This window comes from Crocodylus porosus, unplaced genomic scaffold (genome assembly GCF_001723895.1).
Source record: "Crocodylus porosus isolate Cpor-Errol unplaced genomic scaffold, CroPor_comp1, whole genome shotgun sequence".
Lineage (NCBI taxonomy): Eukaryota > Metazoa > Chordata > Crocodylia > Crocodylidae > Crocodylus > Crocodylus porosus.
In genome coordinates this window covers 24,790,028-24,816,283 of record NW_017728909.1, presented here as the reverse complement: position 1 = coordinate 24,816,283, position 26,256 = coordinate 24,790,028, and the positions used below count along the sequence as shown (strand labels likewise).

The following is a 26,256-nucleotide window of genomic DNA, read 5'->3' as shown; positions in this document are numbered from 1 at the left end:
ATCTGCAACATTTAAAATATGGAGCAGTGTCCTCAAATATATCCCGAGTGTCATGAAAATGATCTTTCTTCCTTTTTATTAGCATGCATCTTATTATAGCTTGTATAATAATAGGATCTAAAAGAACAGGCTGTACTTAAGTAATTATTGTAAAGACAGTTCTAAGTAACCAAATAATTAAGCTAATGGAACTTAAGCACATACTCGGGTGTTTTGCTGTGATGAGAATACATGCCTGCTTAAAGTGAAATGTGTTAAGTACTTCGGTAAATCAAGACTATTGTTGGTAAATTAGACACTTTACTTCATGATATTTTAATTCTTCTGTTTTAGAGAAGAACAAATCAATGAATGTCTGGACTACAGAACAGCAGGTCCCAATTCCTGTTACTTTGATAAAAAGCACACCAATCTGTGGACCACTTATAACATCACTGTCAGGGCAACTAATGAGCTGGGAACTAACATCTCTGATCCTCATTATGTGGATGTGGCCTCTATAGGTAAGGGAAAAATTAAGCTGAGATGGCTCTGAGCTATTTCTCAGCAGTTATCTTGAAAGAGCGGATTATGAGGCTAGTCTCTGTTTTATAGTAATGTAGTCTTGCAAGGGGGTGAGGGTGTATGGGAATGGTGATTCAGTGTCCCTAACCTCAGTTTAACAAGAGGGTACAAACAAGTTGGCTGTATTTACACCCTAATTAGAACTGCAAGCTGTAACCCAGCATGGAAACTTGATAACAAAATTACCCCTTTCAACAAAGCAATTTAGCACCCCAACCCCAAACAGTCTCAAAAGGATCCTTTGGGATGAGGATCTTCACCTTGTGCACAGCCCAAACGACCCCAATGGCACAAGGACTTCCACTGCACAAGGACTTTTGCAATGACACTGACCACACTAACTTCTGCAGCCTTTTCAGTGCTACCCTCTCAGGTCCTGCTCCGATGCCTCAGTCAGTTTCTGCCACTGCTGGGGTCTCCTTTGTGGGGAAGATGATTGTCTCCGAGCTGCACTCAGACCTGATTCCTCCACAGTCTTGCTGTGGCCTCTTTCAATTGTGCTTGAAGCATATCAGGAAGCAAGGCCTGCTCCCTGCTGCAACCATGCTGGCTCTGGGCAAAATGGCCCCCATGTTGCAGTTCCTTTTTCCCACTTCCCCTCCTGCTAGCCCTTAAAGCAGCCTGGGGAGGGGGCTGTAGTTCAACCCAGCTCCCTGGGTCCCCTTTTTCTGGACTGGGAGAGTCCCCACACCTCTCTGCATAACCCCTGGCAACCCAGGGACAGGGGTCACAGTAAGAAAGAGAAGGTCTCATGAAAGAGACCACTGATCTACAGGCCATGTGCATAAATTTAAAATAGAAGTCTGTGATCTCCATGATGAGTGGATTTAATTTAATTAATTTTTGGCTGATAAACTGGCACGAGGGTTTTGTAAAGTTAGCTCAGTTTTTCTCACTGGTGGGCTCTCCTGGCTTGTCTCAATGCTAGTACTGTGATCCTGTAAGATAAGTCCTATGTTTCCATTAGTTAGAATATTGAAAGTGTGATATTGAAAGAGTGCTGGTAAGAGGTTGAACTTTGTTTTTTAGTCCCAGTTGTCTGACCTGGCTCAAAGATCATAGATTTCATAGACATCAGCCAGTCTGTTAATGTTGGCCTCTTTGATAATCTTTTCTAACACCTTCCCCAGGATAGAGGTCAGGCTGATGGGCCTATAGTTTGCTGGATCCACTTTCCTCCCTTTCTTGAAGATAGGCACCACATTGGCCTTCTTCCAGTCTTCGGGCACTACACCAGAGCGCCAGGAGGTCTCAAAGATCCGTGCCAGGGGCTGGGCTATGACGCTCGCCAGCTCCTTGAGTACCCTGGGGTGTAAACTGTCAGGGCCAGCTGACTTGAAGGTGTCCAACCTCTCAAGGTGTTTCTTCATGAGGTCAGCATTGATGGAGGGCTGGGGATCTCCCTTACCCAAGCCCCCTGTCCCGTAGTGGGCAGGGGTGTCCCATGGAACTGGTGAAAGACCGACGCAAAGTACCTATTTAGCAAGTTGGCTTTTTCCTGGGCATCAGTTGTCGGTTGTCCCGTCTGGTTTAGCAGGGGTCTGATGTTGCCCTTGCTTTTCCTCTGGCTCCCCACATATCTGAAAAAGTACTTTTTGTTGTCCTTGATATTTGTAGCTGGCTGGAGTTCTGTTGCAGCCTTGGCTAAGTTACAGAGATAAGTTACAGAGATAAGTGTTTCTTTCACAGCACAGAAGTTAGTGTCCATTGCCACATGGGAGCTCAAGAGAGTGTATTCTCAAAAGTAATAGCTGAAAGTGTTATACCACACCAAAGCTTTTAGTGTCATTATAAATTATATCCATTAATAGTCAATTGTCAGCCCTGACCCTTGGTTTATTTCACAAGTGAAGACTAAAGTAATACCTCATTTTATTTTAAATATTTTCCACCCCAGTAAGATATAAGTAATGCTCAAGCACTGTAACACTTCTTTTTTTCTTACCACCCCAGATTTTTAACATAATGCTCCTTTCAGCCTCTACCTATTGTACTTATTGCACTGCTATGTATGTATGTAAGTATGTATAGCATGCCCCATCTTTTACTATATGAAAGATCAGACATTTACATTCTATAGAAGAGTGTTTGGCTATTATGTAAGTGTGGCCCTTATTTCTGTACCCGGACAAATTCAGGAGAATGCCTGAGAGGAGTCTGAGCAATACTTTGGCCAGTCAACAGCCAGTGAAAACATCTTAAACCAGTGATTCTCAACATTTTTCCTGATGGGACCCATTTGCAAAGGCTCATGGCCTGTCTGACCCACAGCCCCCTGGCTCTGCCAGTGCACGACCCACAGTCCCCAGGCCCCCTGGGCCATGCTGTTGTCCCTCACAACCTGCAGCCCCTTGCCCCCCCAGCCTTGCCAAAGGGGCCGCCAGCTGCCCCCCTCCCACTCAGCCCAGAGCGCAGCGGTGGCTCCAGCTCATGCAGGCGGCAGCCGAGTGAGTCCAGCCCCAGCATGGGCTGGGGGGAGAAGGAGGGGAGGCCTGTGGCATCCCCTGCCCTGGGCTGGGGCTGCTGTGCCACACCAGGCAGCCTGGTCGCAGCCCTTTTCACCCCCAGAGCAGCATCTCCCAGCTGCTCCGCACCCAGCCCAGCCTCCCAGCTCTCCCCTTTCCCCCGCTGGGAGGGGCAGGCGCCTTCCAGCCACCACTCTGCCCTGCCGCAGTCTCGGTACTTTCGCAGGATCTGCGTTTCTCAACCTGTGGTTTGCGACCCTCTGAAAGCTTCTTGTGACCAACTTTTGGGTCGCAACCCACGGGTTGAGAAATGCTGTCCTGAACAAGACAGAAAGAAAACCAGATTACTCCAAGCCACTGCTGTGTTGTGATTGTTTTTTGCTATGTGCTATTTCCTGAAGCTAAAGAGCTAAAATATCGGATCTTGCAGTGAGGCTCTGCTGGTGGGATAAAATAAAAGGTTCACTTTTTTAAATCTGTTCATTTGCACAGTTCAGCCAGCTGCTCCTGTGGACCTCTCTCTAGAAGTAAAACAATCAGCCGGCACGTTGTACCTGTGGGCAAAATGGTCTCCACCCCCATTAGTCAATGTCAGACTGAGGTGGCTAGTACTCTCTTATGAGTTACGACTAAAACCGGAGGGAAAGGAAGAGTGGCAGGTAAGCAAACAGTCAACTTGCTAATAGAAGTTCTCTTTCCAGTTAGTTCATGAACTGAAACCTAATACACTGGCATTTCACATGGACTGGAGCACTTGTCAAGGGTGAGGGTAGCAAAGTAAAGCTATCCAAACATGGCCATTAAAGACAAGAGTAGGACTGAGGCTTGAAGAAAGGTCAAGTGAGAAATCCAGATATTTGCATTACTGGCCTGGATCCCATATTTGTCAAAGAGAAATTGATTACAACACTAACAAAACACAGTAGATTTTCCTTGGAGTGGTTATTGTGAATATGCGTGTTGAAGAGATGCTGGGAAAAAAATCATAGGTCATATGTGTTTTGCTTTATGGAAGTGGTTCTCAACCTTTTTAGACTCAAGGCACTCCTCATTAGACTCAAGACTTTTCCTTTTCACTCATTTTTTTTTCTGATTGCAGAAAGAATAATAGAGCAGTTTTTCTGTTGAAAAGAATCTGGACAGACCACAACAGTTCAGACTGGTTCTGATGTTGTGGATTCCTATTTGAAATCTCCAGCCATGTCGAGATGAGCATGGACGTTTGGTTCCCTGGAGACAGCTAGCAGCAGGAGACCTTGTGCTGATGCTAGTTGTCCCCGGGGAATGCCCGTGCCACGCACACTCTGGTGCACAGCAGGTCACTCCAGGTGGGGTAGGGGAGGCTGGGGCCATCACTCGGCTGACCCCAGTGGCTTTACCCAGAGGCCTCCCAGGGCTGCAGCAGCAGCAATCCTTCTGCTCAGAGCCTAACTGGCAGCCATAGTATGGCCCCAGCTGGCCAGGCTCTGGGTTTGAGTAGCACATGCTGCCCCTGCATGTCCTGCTCCACTTTTTTTTTTTGCCCTGCTCCCCTGCAGTATAGAGAACAGCTGGACGAACACGTGGTATGTGGTGCTGCAGACGTGAGGAAATGCAGACTCAGTGGTCAGCACAATTATATTTCTCCTACAAATCTGAAATGGAGTTTCTGAAGTTCAAAGCAGTGAAAACTAAACAAATCATTCAAACCACAGGTTCTAAACATCTGGAGAACTGGGTCTCATTTAAGGGAGTTTTGACATTGACTTCAGGTGGCTAGGAAGTCAGCCTTACCTTTTTCTAATTGCTGTTCTCAGGAGCCCTCCCTTCAGTGTGTGCCAGCATTTCAAAGTATGATTTATTGTTTTTAAATAGATAAAATGCCCCAAATACTCATGGTTTCTTTATGCCTTCCAGACTGTTTTTGTTGGACAGCAAACCCAATACAAGGTGCTCAAATTGTATCATGGATTGAAATACGTTGTACAGGTCCGCTGCATACCAGACCGTGGAGAATGGAGTGAATGGAGTTCAGAGAGTTACATTCAGATCCCCAATGGTGAGTGTTTTACTTTAAAAAGACTTAATGAGTTCAATGTAGAGTATGAGGGAGAAAGCAGCAGTGTCTCTCATAATCAGCCTTTAGCTTTTGTAGCCCCCAGGTGTGACAGGCAGCCACTTCTCTCTGATCCATTCATTCCTTGGTCTGAGCTTAGATTAGCAGGTGCTATTTAATGCCACTGATGATGGTGGAGTTAGGATACTAATTAACTAGAAACTGGGCAGAGATCAGCAACTCATTTCAAACCATCAGTCCTCATCAAATTGCATTTACTTGTCAGCCTGCTTTGGTTTAATTATTTGTATTCCTGAATTAACATGGAGATTGTTGAAATATTGACAATAGATAAAATATTCAGAAGTCCCTAAGTGATTATGGAGCCAAAATCCCATTTTCAGATACCTGACTTAGGCACTTGGGAGCAGTGAAAATCAATGATCGTAGGCTCAAAGATGAAAAAAGTATTACTAGCATCTTGAGGCCATGTTGGAGCCCACATGTACAACCACAACAACCCCATTCTTTGCAGTGCTTTAATTGTCATCATCCTATTTGAGTTTAAACTAAACCCTTTTCTCTGACCTTCTGTATGCCAGAGATTCTCAACCAGAGTGCCACAGCACCCTGAGGTGCCCTGAGGTCCTTTCAAGGGTGTTGCAAGGTATCACGCAATGTTAATACCATTATGTGTATAAGCACAATTTACAAGATTAAATGCAGATATATGAAATAGAAGTCCATGTGTTAAAAACATTCTGACCTACTGTGGTCTTTCTGAGTTTTCTCCAATAGAAGAATTGCTCTATTTTTCTGTAGTCAAAAACAAATGAAAACTAAGAGCTGGCATTTTCCAAGAGGTTTAATGAGGGTTGCCTTGAATCCAAGAAGGTTGAGAGCCACTTCTCTAAGCACTTAGCTCAAGTCTCTGGTAACTTGAGTGAGACAGGAGACGTGTAACAAAAAAGCCTGCCTTGTTTGTGTTCAAACAAGTAGTCAAGATCTCTAGGTATCAGGTATAGGGTCACTAAATACAGAATATGTGTGCTTCCTTCCTGTTATCTTAGAAATCAGTACAGCCTCTACTGGGGCTTCAGAGGAGAAGACAAAATGTAGACAAGGATACAAACACATGGGCAAGTTGTTTAAAAGAAAAATGTACACGCCTATGGTGTTGTCTTCCCCTTAACACGATGTTGAAATAGCCTGTAGAGGGATGACAATAAAAAAAGAAATGAGTGTCTTACGTGAAATAATCTAAAGAACTTCTGGCTATGTCTCTCTATCTTGCTAAGATCATTTCTATGTTTCTGCAGGGCAATCAGCTCCTGGAAAGCCAGAAATAATGAGGTGTCGCTCTCCAGAAAAGGAAACTTTTACTTGCTGGTGGAAGCCTGGCTCAGATGGAGGGCTTCCAACCAACTACACTCTGAACTACTATAAGGAAGGGTAAGAAGCTGTGAATAATTATTCTGTAGCTATTGCCTTACTCTATTTGTATGTACAGAGTTTGTTTGCTTTTAATTGTCAGGTAAAGAAAAAATAATTTCAGATCTTTGTATTATGAAGCAGTACTAGCAACGTCACTTTTTTATGCAGCCAGGTTTCTGTTTCAAGATGCTTTGCTTTGAAAAATGCTCTGGCACCACAAGGACCCAAGGAGAGTTTGTGGTACAGATTTTGGCTCTAGGGCCAAAGGGCTCCCAAGAGACTGAACTACCCAGAATGACCTGTTTGAATGATTGCCATCTCTTTCACAGGCAATGGTGGGATGAACTCGCACAAAGTAGATTTCCCTGCAACGTTGTAGCTGTGCTCTAACCCTGGGTACCAGAGTCAAGATCCAAAAATTCATTAATAAAACTTTGTTCAGTATTTTGTTAACTGTGTGAGGTGAGCTAATTGTGGCTCAACCCATCACTGCTCAGTTTTGGGCTTAGAGCTAACTGGAGAGCAGAGTCATTGAGGAAAGGGACAGTTACAGATCCACTCGTTGAGGATCAGAGCATGGTGCCTATGTGGACATCCTCCTGTTTCACAGGGAAACCCTAGAAATTAGTACATGTTTTAGAAATGAGCTGAGCCAGGAGAGGGGAATAGTGATAAATGGCATTTTGGTGACATGGAAAGCAGCAAAAACCGAATTATTGAGGCGCATGTGTTAAAAAAGCTGAAGTAAACTTCGGGCATGGGGGAAAGATACACAAAGCACATTTTGATAGGATCTCACAGAGAGTAAATTAATTTGGAGGGTAAAATGAGCATTTGGGGGTGCTCATTTGTAAAGCTTTGCAAAATTGTCATTTGCTTCATTTACAAATTTGTAATTTGTTTAATTTTTAAGCAAGTTGCCTAGCCTGCTGCCTTCTGCAGGTAGGTGTTGCTCCCTGAGGTGATCCTCAGCCTGTCTTGCCACATAAAACACAGTCTTTAAGCAACCAACAAGGAAACAAATGAAAAAAGCCAGACTTGTCCCAGGCAGTAGGAGGGGAGCCTTGGGGTGCTGGCCCTAGCACAGCACCCTTGTCCCTCCTTGTAGCAAGCTGCTGTGCTCACAACTTGCTGCTGCTTCTTTTGCTTACTCTTCTGGGAGCTTTTAAAGCTCCTAGCAGGACAACCCCTGCCTATCCAAATGTCCTGCGGCTGGGCTTTCTCAACAGAGCTTCCTGTTCTTTCTTAAAAGGAGAGATCACCCTGTTGCAGGCCCCCTTCAACCTGCTATTCCAAACAGGCAGGAGCCAGGAAGTAGGAATGACTTTGCTGCTTCTCTGAAAGGAAATACTATAGCTGCAAGCCAGTTAACCCTTACTCTAGCTGGATACCACCAGAGCTGATAGACTGCACCATCTTGGGGCAATGGTGTGCACATTGTCTCCATGTTTAGGGCCAGTTGTACTTTCTTGAATTCCAGAGGATAAACCTTGCCTTATGGCCTGGAAGCAGCTCTCCAAGCCATCTTGCCATCTCCCAGAGCATGAATGGACAGAACCTGGTCCTCAGTGGCACTGGTAATAAGAAAAAGTAAAATTCATGTATTTTGTTTGATATACTTAATTCTTGGCTTATTTAATTTCAGAGAAGAACTCATCAATGAATGTCCAGATTACAGAACTGCTGGCCCCAATTCCTGCTACTTTGATAAAAAGCACACCTCACTCTGGACAATATATAATATCACCATAAAGGCAACCAACAGGATGGGAAGTAGCATTTCTGATCCTCATTATGTGGATGTGACTTATATAGGTAAGAGACAAAGATTTTTTTTTAAATGGAGCTAAAGCTATAAATCCAGAGTTTGTGACTTTGGGATCCAGAGTTCTGATCCCGGTCCATCTACAAAAATATACTTTATACAATGTGACATCAAAGTTAAAACCATTGAAAAATAGATAAAGCTGTGCAGAATTGCATTGACTTTAAATCGATGACATACAGTTACAGTCCCTGTAGTCCTTTGAACATTTTTAGGTTATTTCCATTTGTTGTTACCCTAAACATCACAGAAGTGAAAAACACAACAGTACCGGTGTATAACAGATTTTAAACGCTGTTAGGAAATGTTAGCAATTTAGGGTTATTTTACATGGCTTTGTTGAGTTGGAAGAGAATATAGGATCCTGCACATGGGTAGCATTTCCTAATAATAATAATTTTCTGACTTTTTTTGCCTGAGATGGATAACTGAGCACACACATGAATATTTCAAGGGGAAGGAGTGTTTTAAGAGTCCATCTCTATTGGTAATTTTTTTTCCTGTTTGCCAGTAGTAGTGTAACTCAATTATCTTAGCAAAACCATATGCACAACTATACACAAGGCTCAGGCATTTTTACCAAAATGTCATAAATACTTCCTTGGCACAGGTTTTTGTCAGACTGGTAAAAATACCTAAGCTTTGTCTGTATATACTGGCTGTTTGAACTGATGTGGCTGTAACGCTGCTGACTGTGGCTGGAATATGGGTTCAGTTTCTCTAAATGTAAATAAACCCACAATATTGTCACTGGTCACCAACTCATGCCTGTTAATTCTGCATACTGTATGTTCACTTGGGAATGCTCTCTTGTATTCTCTGATGTTGATGTGGGAGATGTGACTATGTAAACATGACACCTACTTAGTTATCAAAATCTGCTTGTTTTGCACATTCAGAGATATGTCTGCTGACTTTCATGGTGAAAGGGTCATGACCTTCATAATAAAAAAAAAAAGCAACAAAAAAACCCCCACAGCACAAAAATGAACTTGAAGGAACTAGATAAATTGGAGGTGGCAACTAAGTGTAAAATGTTGCCAAATCAGAATTTGCTCTATCCATTTATACCACTGATGGCATTTTGTACATGCTGATGGCATTTAACACCCATACTTGACAAGTAACAAGGAAAAAGGAATTCAGACCCTCCCCTTCTGATCTCATTTTTACAGTGCAGCCAGACCCTCCTATGAACGTGATCCCAGCAGTAGGAATACAAGATGGAAAAACGTATCTGCTTGTGAAGTGGTCTCCCCCTCCATTGGCTGATGTCAGATCGGGTTGGCTTACTCTTATATATGAGTTGCGACTAAAAACAGAAGGGGAAGAGTGGGAGGTAAAGCAATCCCGAACATGTGTGTGCATGCGCGTGCTCTGGTCAATGAGATCGTTATATAGCATATGCCATCAGTAATACAGCCCTTCCCAAAATGAATTCTTCACTGCTCTGTAAGAGGATCATAGTATTTTCCTGCAGAAGAAATGGCAATAATGTTTTAGGTGCCTCTGTGTGGTAACTGTAAGCCAAATATTTAATGGTGGTGATTTTGAACATTGACTGCTTCTTACCCATTTCAAATAGTTGTTTTCTGCTTAACTAGGATGTAGCCCTATGTTTGAGGGGTAGGGAATGTTACGTACCATAGTAATCTAGTCCAAATCTTGGACGTTATACTAACAAAAGTGATTAATTTAGGTAAAATAAGTTCTATCTGTGCAAGGCATTGCTAGAAAATTGTTGCCAAGCCATATAGCAACGACACAGTATGCGCAAGCTTTTGCCTTTCCATGTCATTAAATCTGGAAATGGTTTGTTTGGAATTCCCACCTCACAATTTTTCCTGTTGCTTTTACTACTTATCCTCAGCTTTGTAGACTTCTCGGCTTTCTCTCTTCTCAACAGCTCTGCTTCTCTCTCTGTTTATGCAAATCTCCTTGGACCTCTCGGCCCTTTCATCTTTCACATTTCCAAAATTCCCAGTTGAAAACTTCAATATCAAAGTTCCCCAAATGTTGAGAGGCTGCTGCTTTCTTGGTAACTCCTTCTTGGATGCTGTTTTTAGTAGCCACCGTTCAAAATAAAACTAGGAGAAAGCAAAGGGTCTACCCCCGGGGAATGTCTGCTCTGGGAGTTCCAGAGCTAGAATTCATTCTCATGGTAATTTCTTATAATGCTGAGAAGTGGCTATTTAAAGAGGCCTTTATTCTATTCCCATATTGCAATTCCTAATGTTGCTATCTAGTTGCAGTAATATTTATTCTACAAGCTCATTCCTTTGTTGTCAAATTTCAAGTAATCTATTACTCTCAGAGCAAAATGCCTCACGTTTATATGAGTTTTTTGTCTTTTTTTATTTGTTTTCAGACTTTTTTAGTTGGACAACAAACACAATATAAGATATTTAGTTTAAATCCCGGAAATAAGTACATAGTACAGGTTCACTGCAAACCAGACCATCATGGAGCCTGGAGTGAATGGAGCCAAGAAAAGTATATTCAACTTCCCAGTGGTGAGTGACTGGACATCACCTTTTTTTTTTTTAATAAGTGCTTTTAGTATTTTGTTCGCTGTGCAGCCTGAAGATCCGAAGTGCTGCATTACCCATAGGACAGCTAAAAACAATCCAAAGGTAACTGATCTGCCAGGTTCCCTATACTGCCTGCACACTTTCCTTCAATTTGATAGTAATCAGGTGATTCATTCTCCTTACCCATTTAAAACTTGGTCACTCTCCGGACAAGGGTGCTGCTATTCAGTGAACTTCAGGGTGGTGATTTTTGATGGATGGATACTTGTCCACTGAGAACTGCACTAAGACTTGCTTAGACAAAAAATGGCTGTTACCCTTGGAAGGATGACAACTCTTAGACACAGCCTCCCTGGATTGCATTTGACCTGATGATCTAAAAATAAAAATGTTTTGTGTACCATTAGAAAGTATAAAAGCCATATAGCTCATATTACCCCACTTTCTCATTTCATTAATGATTTGATACATAATTTGAATGTGAAACACCTTAAATACTGACAGAAGCAGATTTAGACCTGGCATAGATTCTTCCCTTGGTTTCTGTCCTGTGTTGCTGTTTCTAATTGTGGTACAGTTTCCCGGGTACAGTGCTCGGGTATGTTTCAGTCTTGCATAGTTCTTCTCACAGGGATTTTATTTCCTGCACTTTGCCTTGAGGACAAGAACAGATTAAATATCAAGCACCAATATGCAATGTTAGATCAGCATGTCCTAGAGATGACTTCAAACCACAAGGCTTGAGTTTGAGTTTATAGACATTTTAAAGATTGGAGACATTTACAAACTTCTGAACACTCCCATCTTGATTTGTTAGGCTGCATATAATTGAAGTATTCCTGTTTATTCTCTCTAGACTTCAGAATGAAGGATCTGATTGTTTGGATCTTTGTGGGCCTGTTGTCATCTGTCATTTGTTTAATCATGATCTGGATGATGGTTTTAAAAGGCTATAGGTAAGTCACCACTCAAGGTTTTGTCTGTGGTAGAAAGGCCCAGTTAAAAAACATTTAAAAATAGGCTTTTAATATGTCTTATATCACACTGTTGTGGGGGGGGTGGCATTCCACATGTTAATTTTATTGTGTGATTGGAACTGTACGCAGCTTGTTGCATGATGGAAAGAAACTGTTGCCGATTGTGTGCGGCCAGATGTGAAAGGGCCTGTCTTGCTTTAGGGGAAAAAAGTGGTGCATGAACTGGCACTGCCACAACATGCTAGCTGGGGGAGCTGGTGAGCTGCTCCCCCAGTGAACACCTTCACCTCTGCCATGGCAGCCCCTGTTTCTGGAAGTCCTCAAGGGCAGCTGAGCACAGAGCAAAGTACTCCCTGGCTGTCTGGAGCGAGACTTACCACCCCTCCATCTCCCTTGCACTGGGACTGCAGAGCAGCAACGCACCCAGTTCATTTGTGCCCAAAGTTTTTGTTTGTTCGTTTGTTTGGGGTTTGTTTGGTGACTTTTTTCCATGCTCTAAGCCAAAAATGGATCCAGAACTCTCCCACCACAGGCCCCACCCAAGTTGCAGCAGGAAGTGGGCGTGGGAGGGGAAAAATGTCACCAGGGGAAAAATGTCATTCTGAGGCAGATGCATATATGTTGTTGTGGGTTTGCTGTTTTTATCACAGGATAACTTGATTGATGGTACAGAAAGCTGCACAAAATGTGCTTTTTACCCATAACAATGAAAGGTCTGGAGAGGGCTCTAGAAACAGATCTAGAAGGCATAGGGCAGATCCTCCCCTGATGTAAAGGTCACTCTGAAGCTGTGCCTGGTGCACAACCAGGCCTGACCTCGCTGCTCAGTTTTTTTCAACTCCTTTGGCAAACATTACATTTGGAAGCGTTGGTGCTTCTGCAGGAATAAGCAAGCTGCTGTTGTGGTTTTTACCTTTGTTTCTGTCTTGGTACCCACCATACTGAGTGCCCAGCACAAGAGAAGTATGTTTGCTGGGTAGCTGCTGCAGCAAAGTACCAGAGGTGTTTTGTGCATGCTTTTCTGTAGTAACAGAATGTAGATCCAGCTGTTCCCACTGTGGTGATCCAGAGCTACGCTGCTGTCCAGAGTTATACTCTTACTTACAGCTATTGGGTAGGGTCAGGACCTGTCTTCTTCCATCCTTCCTGTCCCCTTGGGAGCATGATGGGGGATAGGGAAGAAGCCATCCCTTGGACTCTCCCCACATATGAATATTGCCATAGATGGATCTAGAATTTTTTAAAAGAGGGCTGCAGATAGTGCTCAGGCTGGCCCCCAGTACTTAGTTAAGCCCTAGGTTACTGCACAGTAATTAATGCATCTGCACGTACGTTACTGTGGAGTAATTAATTGGGCATAAATTTGATATTTGTATGATGCAGGTATCAGATTTACACTCAAGTTGACGTAAGTTGCCATATTTACTGCGCAGTACAGGTGTGCACGTGTAGACACATGCCTGTACTGTGCAGTAATTTCAGTTACTACGCAGTAAATGCACACGTGGAAATGCTCAGTGTTAATGCATTTGTTACATTTGTTTAACTTTACCTCAGTGTTTGCAGGATTCTCTTCCCTGTGTAGATTTATAGCAGTGTAGATGCACTTAAGTTGTTCACTAAGCTCCAGCTAACTCAATAAGCGACTCTGGGCTTTGAAAGTATCGGGTAATAAAGAAGGTACTAAATGCATTAAAAGTGTCTGAAACTTTAAGCTTATGCTATAGAAACAGGTTAATTATTGGGATGATAGGGCCTGTGCTTATGCTGCCTGTGTTCTCTACTTTCATTTTTCAGTATGGTATCCTGCATCCTGCCACCGGTTCCAGGGCCAAAGATAAAAGGCTTTGATACGCAGCTGCTAGAGGTGGGTCCAGAGATGTCTACCTTGTCCAGTGTTTGCAATAATGAACCCAACAAAGTTGGCAATTGCACTTAACACAATAGCAAGCTTTAACCATAAGGAGAGGTTTTATACACATAATCAGCTTTAAGAATAAGTAAAACAGCCAAGTAAGCAAAACTGGGCCTTTAAGCTAGTGTCTGCATTAGGGTATGAGGGAGCTATGTACCAGCACCTCTTGCTCCTCAGAGACACTCTATGTGAGGCTGGTGCCAGCAGAAAGTCTGAGTAGCCATTGCTAATTATTTGTATAGGATACAGATTGTTCTCACAATACTCTGCTGTCCAGGGAGAGGGAGGTGGCTGGACCACAGTCCTGCTTCATTCTGTCCCTTGCCACCCCATTTGATAGCGTACTTCCATTGTCAGCACTAGATTCCCCTGCTTTGTATTTGTGAGTTGTGGGATTGTGTTTGGCCCCTGACTAGGGAGTGGGAGGTCCTTGTGGGCATTGAAAGATGTGCAGCAGTTCACAGCTTCACAGGAAGTGCCAGGAGTTGCAGCAAGCCTCCCCCCCAACCCAACAGGCGTTCTGTGTCGGGTTGTTGGGAGGGACGACAGGGCGAGGGTTGAGGGATCAAGCTCCACTTCGGAGCCAGCTGCATGTCTACAGCCTTTCTCCCCTAGCCCTTGCCCCTGCTGCTTAGCTCCAGTGTTGTCTTCAGGATGGGAGGGGGAGAAGGGAAGGGAGGGAGCTTGGTCTGGGGTTTGCTCCAGCTTGCGTTGGAGGGGGGCAGATGGATTGGAGCCCCACACGTCAGAGGTGCTCCAGTCCAACCTCCCCGGCTAGGCAAACCCCAGACCGAGTTGACTCCACTCCCTTCTCCCCTCCTATCCGGAAGACAGCACCGGGGGCAGGGCTGGACCGCGTGAGCCCCGTCATGCTTCTGGGCAGGCACTGACAGAAGCTAATGAAGACGCTCTGCTTTGTAGCACCTTCATCTGAACCTTCATGTAATGAAGGCTCATTTGTTGCATGAATGAGCACTTTTAAAGCACTCTGCAGCCATGCACTTCTGTCAGGGCATGGCTGTAGAGCACTTTCAGGGGGCTGATCTCACAACAAGAAGTCACTTTTGTCAGCACCTGGCATTCTGCCATTCTCTTGTTAGCCCTAGCAGTATCACTGCACCCATTAGTGTGACTACAGCTTTCAAACACTGAAATATTTTCCTTGTGATGCAGTAAACTAATGGCAGTTGTCAGTCAGTGGGGGAGAGAAGTGTCAATAAAACATAAATCCTGACCTTAGCAGTAAACATGGCACCAATGTATATTATTGTTATCCCATCAGACAGGGAAATCGGAGGAATTACTGAGTGCTCTTGGTTGCCAGGGTTTCCCTCCAACATCAAACTCTCAGGACCTGCTGATAGAGTTCCTGGAGGTAGATGACAGCGAGGATCAGCAGCTCATGCCAACTCATGACAAGGGTCATTCCAGTAAAAATATGAAGCTGGTGCACAAGGAAATGGACAGTGATTCAGGACGAGGGAGCTGTGACAGCACTTCCCTGCTGTCTGAGAGGTGCAGGGAAGCCAGAATCCCTGCACCAGCATTTCAGACACCAAATATTGGTGAAATTCAAGAAAATTTTGCAAAAAATAACAGGTGGGAAATACAGAGCACAAAGGTAGAAGGGAACATATTCTGTTCTAACACTAGTAGTCCAAAATCATCGACGTGGCCTGGAGCTCAACTACAGAACAATCAGGCTCTGAAATTCTCCTGCCCCAACAGTGCAGATGACAATAAGAGGAACATTGGTTCTATGAACGGGAATGTTGTATCACTGTTAAGGGGAAATGAAGAAAAGCATCAGTCGCGATATTCTAACACTGTTGAAACTATCAGTTCAGAAAACGTGGATAAACGGGAGGAAATGCAGAATTTGCATTCCAGTGCTGGGCAAGATGCTGTGCAGTTGCTGTCCAATGAGAAGTCACCTTTTTTGCCAGGTAAACTACTGGATTATGTGGAGGTTCACAAAGTCAACCATGACGGGGCACTTTCAGTATTACTGAAACACAAACAAAACAGTGGCAAAACTGAAAAATATAATAACCCTGGAATAAGCAAAGAATATACAAAGGTCTCAAGAATTGTGGACAGCAACCTTCTAGTACTGATACCAGATGCAAGAGTTCAGCCCACACCTGTGTTTCAAGAACCTCCCCAAGAACCTGCTCAGAGCCTTCAACAGGACCAAGCAGAGAAAAATATGAGCTATTGTCTTACAGCACCAGTAGCATGCAAAAATCAGACTGGTGGGCTAGACTACATGGATCCATCTTCTTTTATGTGTTCCTTTAACTAATTGAAAGTTTGATTCTTTTTCTTCAGGTAACACAACAGTGTAAATTAAATGCAGTCAACATCAAATGCTCAAGTCTGTGCTTTAGGATTACCCTCCTAAAGCCCAGTTGTAGCTTACCCCTTTTTATGCATCCTGGTCAATCAGTCAGGCTGCTAGGTACTAACCAATTGTAAAGTAAATTTTATTCCATTTTCAATTGTGATTTTTACATAGTTTTTTTGTTAATAGGTAAGTACAGCAAAGCCAGAGCACATGACACAGCTTTGTACCAAATCTGTTCTAACAAGTTTGCTCTAAAGAAAATGACAGGATTTTTAGGTTGAGCAGAATTCAACCTTGGATCACGATTCCTGAGGTAGAATGGAAAGAAGTGGATGTAATGTGCCATGAAAAACTATATTGTTAATGAATGATTTGCACATATATTGTTTGATTTAAAAACAGCTAAATTTTGCAGTTCAACAAGATACAAAATGGTAGGAATTGATATGCCATAGTTGTCCTTGCAATTCCTTCTTGCTAATTAACTACTATCAAGTAATGTGATGGTATATACCACATACTTCTGTTTTTTTTAAGCTTTATGAATACTAGTTTCAGTTTGTCTTTGTATTTTTTTTAAATTCTTAAAATGAAAGCACTAGTTTTTCAAATGTTGAAATTTCATGTATAAAAAATAATATATTTGAGGAATTTATTGCAAAGTAGTGAATCATTCTAAAGCTATTGTTCTGCTTCATTTTTGTATGTCAGTAATTGTGCACCACATCTACCTGTTAGTCAGATAAAGCCAAACAAAGTTTTGCATATATTGAAAGACAAAGCCCAGCAGGATGTGACCTGATACACTGCCTTACTGTACATAACAGAAAAGTCTACTTTAGTACAAGCCCATTTGTTTAACAGTATATATTTAAAGACTATTTTTCTATAACAAAGTTAAAGTAAAACATTTTCTAACCTCCCAGTCCTATTTATCTACCTAATTTCACTGTTTCCTTCTGCTGAGGCAGAAAGAAGAATTCAGCGAAGCCACCATTTCTGTATGAAATACAATTTCTATATGAAATATGAACTGAGACTATAAAAATATGAAGGATGTGACATAAGCCCTCTTTCTAACATTAGTTGTTGTTGTTAAACTAGGCTGAATTGTAGGTTGTGTATGCCAAACTGTCCTCTCCTCTGCTGGCCTGTTTACTGCTCCAATAGAATTTGCTGCATGATGCTGATCAGAGACAAGAATGAGGTCTCTTGCAGCCCTTGCACAAGGGCCAAAGCTGGACTTTTCCCAGAACCAGAGGAGAAGTTTTAACAGTACATTTTCCAACACTGAACTGTCACTTTCTGAAGTCAGAGACATGACCTGAGGAGTTGGAGAGGGACTACCCAGTCAAAATGGAGATTAAGGCAAGGATTGAGGATTGGTCCATATACTTAGAGGCCATATCTACCCGAGATGCTTGCTGACTACGCAGCAGCTCATTACTACTGCACAGTAGACACAGCCAATGTGTTGCAGCTTCCCCCATTACAACCAGGGGCTCCTGATTTCACTGGTAACTGCAAGAGGAAGTGCCTGTAAGTACACTAAAATAGCTAGGCTTACTGGTGACCCTCCCTTCTTGGAAGAAGTGATTTTATTTGCTAAAGGAAAATACAATGAAACCAAGATGTCACTTTTCCAATTAGATCACATACAGGAGACACCTGCCCAACATTCACAGACATCTTGGCCTAGTGGAGTAGGAAGAGGGACAAGCTGAGCAGAGAGAACTGTGTTGTGCGAGTGGTAGGAAATATATTTGGAGTACATGAGCTCCCCTTCCTCACGGACTGATCCTGAATGGCGCCATATTCTTCAGTGGGTAACCTCTGGTTTTGTTCACTGAGCCAGGCTTTTCCCAGTACAGTGTTGTATGTAGCATAGCCAACAGACATAGCTTTCCTGGCCTGGGGAGTTGTGGAAAGTCACATATAGTCTGGGCAGTAGAGTCCTTGCATAATAACTGTGGGCCAGGGAGAAGCCTGTTTATTGATCAGCCCTTCTGTCTGTGTGACTTTCACAGTGGCAGGACTTCAGAGTGTGGTTAGTTTTTTTTTTTCTTTTTTTCCAAAAACCACTATTATGAAATATAGTATATAAGGTATGTGTGTGTTTATGTTTATGATTGTATGTAGAGTGAACACCCCTAAAATCTTTGATTCACTTTGGATAACAAGCTAATTTTATTGTAGAGTTTACGGTATTTTCTGGGTAAAGGTTTACCATAGTGAAAATATCAAGTTTGCAAAAGGAAAATTGAAATGTTTCTAAGGGGAGAGTGTGCGTGTATATATGTGTGGTCTGAAAATACAAAATCTGGCTCTCAATGGGCTTCTTTTGGATTTCGATTTTCTAGCTGTGAATCTGGTAATTAGTTAGGATCAAACATGCTCTCCTTCTTTACACGAATAGCAATTATCTGAGCCAATTTTTTCCCCCTGTTACTAAGTAAATAGGGGCCAGACACTCAGCCCGGCTACAGGCCTTTTTTGTTTTGCCAGTTGTCAAAAAGTCTGAGGAACCATCCCCTATAGGATTTTCCTTGTGTAGTGGAAATCCCTGGGCATAGGCAATGCATGGGGAGGGGCCATGCCCCCCTTAGATTAGCCGCCACCAGGTTCTGCAGGCGGTCGCTGCTTGCACCCACTCCCCCTTGCCACAAATGCAGGTGGCAGTGTGTGTGGGCAGTCCCTGCTCGCCGCTGACACCACTGGTGGCGGCTGTGGGCAGTCCTCACCTGCTGCCACTGACACTGTGTGCAGTCCCCGCTCACCACTTGCTGCCATGGTGCCCCCCAAGTCACGGGAGGCACCAGTCGTTCATGTCCCTGGGTGATGTATAGCTGAAAAGTTAGGGGGTGTAGACAGAGAAAAGATAGTGTCCAGAGCAGTAGTGTATACCAGTTCTTCATGACACTCCCAGTGTTTACTTAAGACCGTAGGCAGCAGGCACAACTTGGAGCAGTTGTTAGGCTGCTTTAAATAGCATTAGAGATTTGAGACAGCCCAGAGTCTGAGGATCAAGATTTAAACAACCTTTGGCTGCTCATACCTCTTCCTGTAAAGAGGTGGTTAGTTGTAAGTCAGGTAGAAGGCAGGGCAGGGTGGCACCTTAGAGACTAATTCAGGGGTGGACAATTATTTTGGGCAGAGGGCCACTTAGTGAGTTTTGGCAAGCCATCATAGGCCGCATGACAGGCAGCCCAGGGCAAATAAATATTAATTTTCTACATTTTGTAAGGGCCCCGCAGGCTGGATAGAATGGCTTGGCAGGCTGCATCTGGCCCCCCAGATGCATTTTGCCCACCCCTGGACTAATTGGTTCATCAAGGCATGAACTTTTTCGGGCAACAACCTATTTCATTCGATGTGATAGATCTAATGACCAGTCCTCACAACTGTTGCCTCTGAAAGCTCATGCCTCTCTGAATTAGTGTCTGTAGACGTGCTGTGAGGCTGCTCCGATGCACTGTAATTTCAGCACATCAGAGCGAACGTGGTAATTGCTGTGTTCCAGCCAGCCTCCGCACCTGTATATCAGTGTCCCCACACTTCAAAATGGCAGTGGGAACACTTAAACTAAAGCTCATTGAACGAGCTTTAGTTGAAGCACTCTCACCACCATTTTGAAACACAAGGATGCTGATACATGAGATGCTACGGGCACTTTAATTAGAGTAGCTCTCAGAGCTGCTCTAATAAAGCGCCCCCCCGAGCACGTTTAAAAATGCCACCCTGCCCTGCCTTCTGCTGTATCGTCCTGTACTGAACTTGGCCAGGTGAGAGCATGTGGCCTATTACGAGTTGCTGGGAGTAGCTTTACTTGAGTTCAGCATTCACTGCTAACTTAAAGCTCATGAGGTGATGGACGATAAATAACCAAATTCACAGAGTATCAGTATCTTACTTTCACATGCAAGGTCCAAATGGTATTTTTTGCCTGTGAATACAGGTTTCAGGTCTATAAAAGAGGCCCTTTCAATGCTAATTGTTCAAATACAAAGGGAACCACAGCAGCTATTTCTTGCCATAAGCTGAGATAGAAGCTGTGGAAACTCTATAGCCTAAAGCAAATCTAGAAGCATGTCCCCCAGTGAGCTTTCATGATCTTGAGGCTGGATTACTATGACTTTATGTAAGGATGGATGGATTCAGCCAAAATGAATAAGCTGCAGCCCTCCTGATTGCTCTAAACCATATCAACTTTTTGGTGGGGGATTGCTAGAGATTTATTATATTGGAATGTTTTTCCAAGCAAACATCATTATTTAAATTCTCTCTGTGTATGCACATGCATGCACACATACACACTTCAATATTATTTTGCTTTTAAAACAATTGTTTGTCCTTTGGGGTGCCTGTTCTTCCAAAAATCAATGGAAGTTTTGCACAATAAAGTCCTGTGAATTTGAGCCTTTTGTTTTAAAAGACATTTGTAGACATTAAGTAGAGAATAAATAGTTGCTCTTTAAAATTAGTTTGAATATATGGATCTTCAAACATTCAAATATTTCATTTTCCCTGCTTTAAATAGGATTTCCATTTACAGCTTTTGAAGGGATATTTTTTCTTTTGGAATAAAATGAGATTTTATTACAGATATGTCAGGCTTCAGCAAAGTACAATAGCCTGGTAGAACAGGGTTTTGCCATCTCACCTGAAACACAGACTGACAGATGCATTACCTACCAGAATTCATCCCAACAAACAGAAAATAGCCCCCTTGCATTTACATTTGTCACTTGGAAAAATAGTTCAACTAGGTTCCATGTTTCTTTTTATTATAGGTTTACAAATATGCCAAATAAATTATGTATCACTTTGTAATAAAAGGCCTAAACTGTAAAAATAAAAGCTCCTCTGAAAAATACTAATTTATTTTATGAAATGCACAAAAATGATTTGTACATGTTGTTTAAATTAACTACCTCCACTTTGGGTTCGTGCTTGCTTTATAAATGAAAGATTCTACTTTTCTTCAGTATTGAACAAGATGATGCCTCAAGCTTTTAAATTTTCTAATTAGCCTTGTTTTTTAGTAAAGATATATTTGATGTACAATACCACTACTTTCTGTGTTCTTCTCCTGGCTTCTAACCAGTTGTCTATGTGCTTTACTGAATTTGGGACATGTGCTCCTAAACTGCATGTTACAGGAAACTAATGATCTGAAGAACTGTTTTTATGATGTTACATGACTGCAACAGTTATTTACATAAAAATGTAAAAATCTATCCATATACCATCCTAATATGGCAGTGTGTATGTCTACAGAGCAAAACTGAAAAACTTCCTTGTAAGTATAATGAATTTCTGTTTGAAGCAGTGAATACTGTAGTGAATGCTTTAGGTCTCTGTCTAGATAGTTTTAAACTGAGATCTACAGTGGCTTTGCATATTATTCACATGCTGGAAGTACAGAAAATGAATATGCAGACCTTGCTTTGTGGCCTTTCAGATATTATGCAGAGCTCCATTTTTTTTTCAACGAGTAAATGTCATTTAAGTTAGCTTAAGAATTGCATAGGAAAACCAAAGTAACCTTGATTACTTCCTAGACAATGTAAATCCTCTGTAAAGCCATACAGTCCTATGAAATGAAGAATGTGTCATAGGATTAGGTTCCTTTTTCTCAAAGGAACTGCTGCCCTGCATTTCTTTTTCTCCCTCTAAAAATCATCTTACTGTTGTAAGTATGTAAAAAACAATCTTGCCACTTCTAACTGCTTCTCTTTATGACACCCTGTCAGGAAGGCACCATCTGTTAAACCATTAAAAGGGGATATTAGGGACACATGGTGAGGTGTGAGAAATTACAAAAGCATTTTTAACTCCTGAACAGGCTCAGGCCAGCCTATTGGGCAATTACCATTTTCCTCCTGTGTCAGTCATTTCCTCACCTGTGGAGCCAATTATCTGGACAGTTTCTCAGGGTAGAGCTAAATTGCTAAATTGGTGTTCATATTGATCAGACAAACCCAAGTATTTATCAGGGTGTGCTTTGAGACCTGGGGATATTTGAGTTGCTGCTAGTCTGAATTTCTGTCCACTTTCCACTTCTTTTCCACTCTGTGGAAATGGAGACCAGTATCTCTCTTCTAACAGTGACCCTTCAGCCTCCTAGCTCAGCTTCTTTCTGACTCTTTTTACTATGGAGATGGGCCAGATAAACTCCATTTTCCTTGACTAGGAGTAAGGCAGACATTCCACTTAAGATGTGATTAACTTGTTAATTGTGCTGTAAATAGTAACCCTCCACACATTCAAGGAATTAATAGTAACCAGCCACAAAAAATATACTATAAAAGATGTGTCATATTTTTGTGGCTAGCTTCCACTGTGCCTTAAATTAAATGTGTGGCAGGGTGATGACAAACCAGAGCCAGTTCCAGGCTCCTGTGCAGCCCCATGGCTGGAACCAGCAATCAGCTGATTGTCAGCCCCAGTCCCAGTCCCAGGACCATACTGGAGTAGGCTCCAGATTCCGTTGTGGCCATGGGGCTGGAAACAATTGATTGCTGGGCCTGGCCTTGGGACCACTTGGGTTCACGCTGGGTTGCAGGCACCCAGGGCAGAGGGAGTTCAGGATCACAGTCTTGAGTGCTAGTAAGTAGGGCTGTGTGAAGCTTAGGTAACTGATTCAATTCCAAGGGGATTTGGCCCAATTTGGGGACTGAATCTCCTACTCTGAATGGAATCAGGAGACCAAGTAAAAGCTCCAAATTGATTTGAAGCATACAACTCAATTTGGAAAAGCTTTGGAAAAAGATTCAGCTGGTTTGGAGGTTTGGCCATAGACTAAACAGGCAGCTGACAGCTGCCTCCAGCTGGTAAGTATGTTGGTGTTGGGGAAGTGGGGAGGGCAGAGGCATGGGGGAGGGATGGGGCTGGGACAAGCTGCCCAGCTGTTACTTAGGGGAGGGGGCATGGGATGCAGACACGACAGTGCTGGGAGCAGGGACTCTGCCCTGCTGCTGTTTGCCCAGCCAGGGCAGGGTTGGGGCGGAGCAGGGGTGGGATGTGGGCACAGCTCACTCCAGGCAAAAGGGGGCAAGTGGCAGCAGGGCATAGCCCCTGCTCCCAGTGCTGCCACGCTCACATCCCACACCCTTCTGCACCAGCAGGCAAGTGGCAGCAGGGCAGAGACCCTGCTCCCAGCACTGATGTGGGTGCAGCTGCTCTGAGAGTGGGGACTCTGCCCTGCTGCAGTCTGGAGTGAGCCTTGCCTGCATCACAACCCCCCCCCCCCACTAGCTGGGCAAGCAGCAGCAGGGTAGAGTCCCCGCAGTTCCCCTTGCTGGGGCAGAGGCAGGCACAGCCAGAGGAGCCCTGGGAGAAGCCTGCAGGGCTGCCCTGCACAGCCCCAGCCCCAGCCTCCTGGCACTTTAAAAAAAAAAGAGCCCCATGCTCACCAGCTGTAGGAGCAGTGATTGCGGCCTCTGGGTGCTCGTGGCAGAGTCCCCACACACAGCGCAGGGGAGTATGGGACTTTCCCCTCCCCCCTGCCTGGCACCCACATGGCAGCTGCCCATGGCACGGGTGCAGTGTGGCTCGGCAGGGCATTGTATGCTGTCTGGGAGCTGGGGCGGCTCCACCTGTCAGCCAGAGCTGGATTGATTCCCCAGCTCTCTAATTATCGCCTCAGCTTTTCCCAGGGGGAACAGCCCCTGGATCTGCACGTGGGGTTTCAGCAGGCTGCTGCAGCCAGCTGGGGAAATAGCACAGAGCTGCTGCCATCACCAGCTGGCAGCAGCAGCCTACTGTCATCCCACATCATCTGTGGGCCTGTGCCCCCGGAGAAGAGCTGGGGGAAGTGATCAGAGCTGAGGGAAATATTGGGGAGCTGGGGAATCCAACCAGGAACTGGGGGAATGGCTGTCTTATGATATCAGGACTCCATCTAGGTGATGGGCCACATATAATAACCTCTTCCCTGTGATTCTCAGTGTATGAGCCAAGGGGAGCTTATCTCAGGGCACTTTGCAGCCACGTGATAGAAAGGAAGTGGATCAGATGACTTCCCACCCTCTCGTGGCCTCTCTTCACCAGAGACGTGGTGCTCTCATGAGCTAGCCCCATCACCTGTTGCTCCAAGCCCTCCTTAGTTAGGGCCTTTCATGACCTTGGTTTTGAGGTTCCCCCTGCTGAAGGTGGATAAGGGCTAAGCAATGCATCTGCCAGATCCTGGCTCCAGCAGCTAGTCCATATTCAAACAGCCAAGAGCTCCTAGCATATGGAGTCAACTCATTGCTTCCAAGTGGGATCCATCCTGCTGGGAACCCCTGGGTGGGGAGCCTTGGGCAGTGGGTGGGGGTCACCAACATGCTGGCTGAAAAGCCAGAAGTCTGTCCTTACCCACCACAGCCCAAGGGCCTGCTGTCCTTACTGAACACAGCATCCTTACTGAACACAGCACCCAGGTTGGGCACTGGCTGCCATGATACAGCCTCCTTTTCCATGCCCAGGCTAGGGAAAGTCCAGTTCACATCCAGCTCCTGTAACCCATCCTGTGGAATTAAACAAGCTGTATGATGCAAAAGAAAGGAAATGATCCACTACGCTGTGTGGCTGGGGACTGGATTCAACATGGCTCCTTCCACTGTGGGCTGGGGGAGTCTGCAGTGATAATTTTAGGGGCAGAAGTCTTCTGGAACTGAAGCCTCTAGGCAGGGGTGGACGGAGGATTTGGGAAAGGTGGGATGTGGGAGCAGCTACCGGAGCTGCAAGGTGGCTGCAACACCTGCTCCCAGCCTGCTCCCCTCCCCCCCGGCCCACTGGTGTGGGCACACCATGGTCCTGGAGCTTCTGAGGAGTTTTAAAACGTCCCCAAAGCAAGTAAAAATCCCTCCCTTCCTCTTCCTTCTCAGATACACATCTCCTTCCCCCACCTGCTGCTACTGCTTTCTCTGCTGCCCTGGGCAGGGGAAGCTTAAACGCCCCTCCTGCAGCTCCGGTCAGGCTACGCGGGGGCTGGACTCAGCTGGTATAGGGACAGCCATAGCAGCTGAGATGAGTGGGGGTGCGTCTCCCCCAGGACCCAGGCGTGGGAAGGGGGAACCCACCTTTCCATCACTTCTGCTGCTGTCACTCTTCCCGGTGGAGCCCACCCCTGCGCTGGAGCAAGCAGGAGCAGCTTTGAAGCTCCTTGGTCCCCTGGGCTACAGGAAAAGCAGTAGCAGCAGGTGAGGAGGGCAGCTGTCTGAGCACGGAGGGAAAGGGGGGGGGTCTTTCATGTTTTGGGGGCTTTACAAGGGCTCCGGGGCTCACTCCAGTCCAAAGGGCAGGAGAGTGCAGCCAGGACACAGCACCCCTCTGGATCCGCCCCTGCCCTCCACCATGCCAGTATGACAGAGTATTAGGCCCAACATGGGTTAAATGCTACACAGCTGGATGGCATATTTTTTCTCTGAATACAACAGAAACACGCTGGCCATTGTAAGAGTTCTGGTTGTGCTGGGCCACGGCTACACTAAGCTATGGTAAGTTATGGTGCCAAAAAGCAGTGCAGATTTTCCTCGCTTTATGTGGGATCTGTGTGTGCAAATTCACTCATGTGATGACCCCTTTTATACCAAACATTCGTTATATGCGAGGTAAATTCACTCGTGATCCGTGTGGTGGGAGCCCACAGTCAGCTGCTGTGTGTGGTGCACCTAAATATAGTCTCCCGTGTGGTCTGTGCTCCCCCCTTGTCTGCGAGGTGTTTCTGCAGTTGCCATCCCCCTTATGGTAACATTCACCTCCGCCCTGCGCTTGTGTGCACTGTCCGCTGTTGGCCAGTACCCACATTGTCTAGTAAAGGTGGTAGAAATGGGGCTGGGGGCAGCGCAGTCGAGAGCTGGGAACGGGTCCCTCGTGGCGACATTGTATAGTGGGGCCCTTGACGCCAGCTCCAGGCACATGTCCAGGGTGAAGCGGGGGAAACCTGTGTGTGTCCAAGAGGCCTCCCCTTCCTGGGGGACCTGGTAAGGGAAAAAAGAAAAGTCATTTTAAAAATAAACAGGCACCAAGGAGCACGAGGCACTGCCGGGAGCAGGCGGACAGCGCCTCAGACGGACAAGAACGGACGTGGGACGCGGCGGGAGCTGCGCGTGAGGCGGCCGCTGGGCGAAGGGGGCAGGTCGGAGGAGGCGGAGTGGGCCGGGGGCGGGCGCTGCCCC

At 44.8% G+C, this 26,256-nt stretch overlaps 2 protein-coding genes across 9 annotated transcripts in view; both read left to right on the top strand.

Moving 5' to 3' along the window:
* PRLR (prolactin receptor) overlaps nt 1-18,215 on the top strand; it is a 145,805-nt gene extending 127,590 nt beyond the window's left edge. For all 8 annotated transcript variants that reach the window (XM_019531945.1, XM_019531943.1, XM_019531941.1 and 5 more), the window contains 10 exons: nt 334-503; nt 3,522-3,688; nt 4,926-5,067; nt 6,384-6,516; nt 8,144-8,313; nt 9,499-9,662; nt 10,692-10,836; nt 11,711-11,810; nt 13,629-13,698; nt 15,029-18,215. In XM_019531945.1, the coding sequence (XP_019387490.1) occupies nt 334-503; nt 3,522-3,688; nt 4,926-5,067; nt 6,384-6,516; nt 8,144-8,313; nt 9,499-9,662; nt 10,692-10,836; nt 11,711-11,810; nt 13,629-13,698; nt 15,029-16,051 (2,284 nt within the window). In that variant the 3' untranslated portion in view covers nt 16,052-18,215. The remainder of the gene's footprint in view (nt 1-333; nt 504-3,521; nt 3,689-4,925; nt 5,068-6,383; nt 6,517-8,143; nt 8,314-9,498; nt 9,663-10,691; nt 10,837-11,710; nt 11,811-13,628; nt 13,699-15,028) is intronic.
* A 6,671-nt stretch (nt 18,216-24,886) lies between these two features.
* The window catches only part of AGXT2 (alanine--glyoxylate aminotransferase 2), a 20,282-nt gene continuing 18,912 nt past the window's right edge, over nt 24,887-26,256 (top strand). Inside the window, exon 1 of the mRNA XM_019531688.1 lies at nt 24,887-24,931. Coding sequence (XP_019387233.1) covers nt 24,887-24,931 — 45 coding nt within the window. The remainder of the gene's footprint in view (nt 24,932-26,256) is intronic.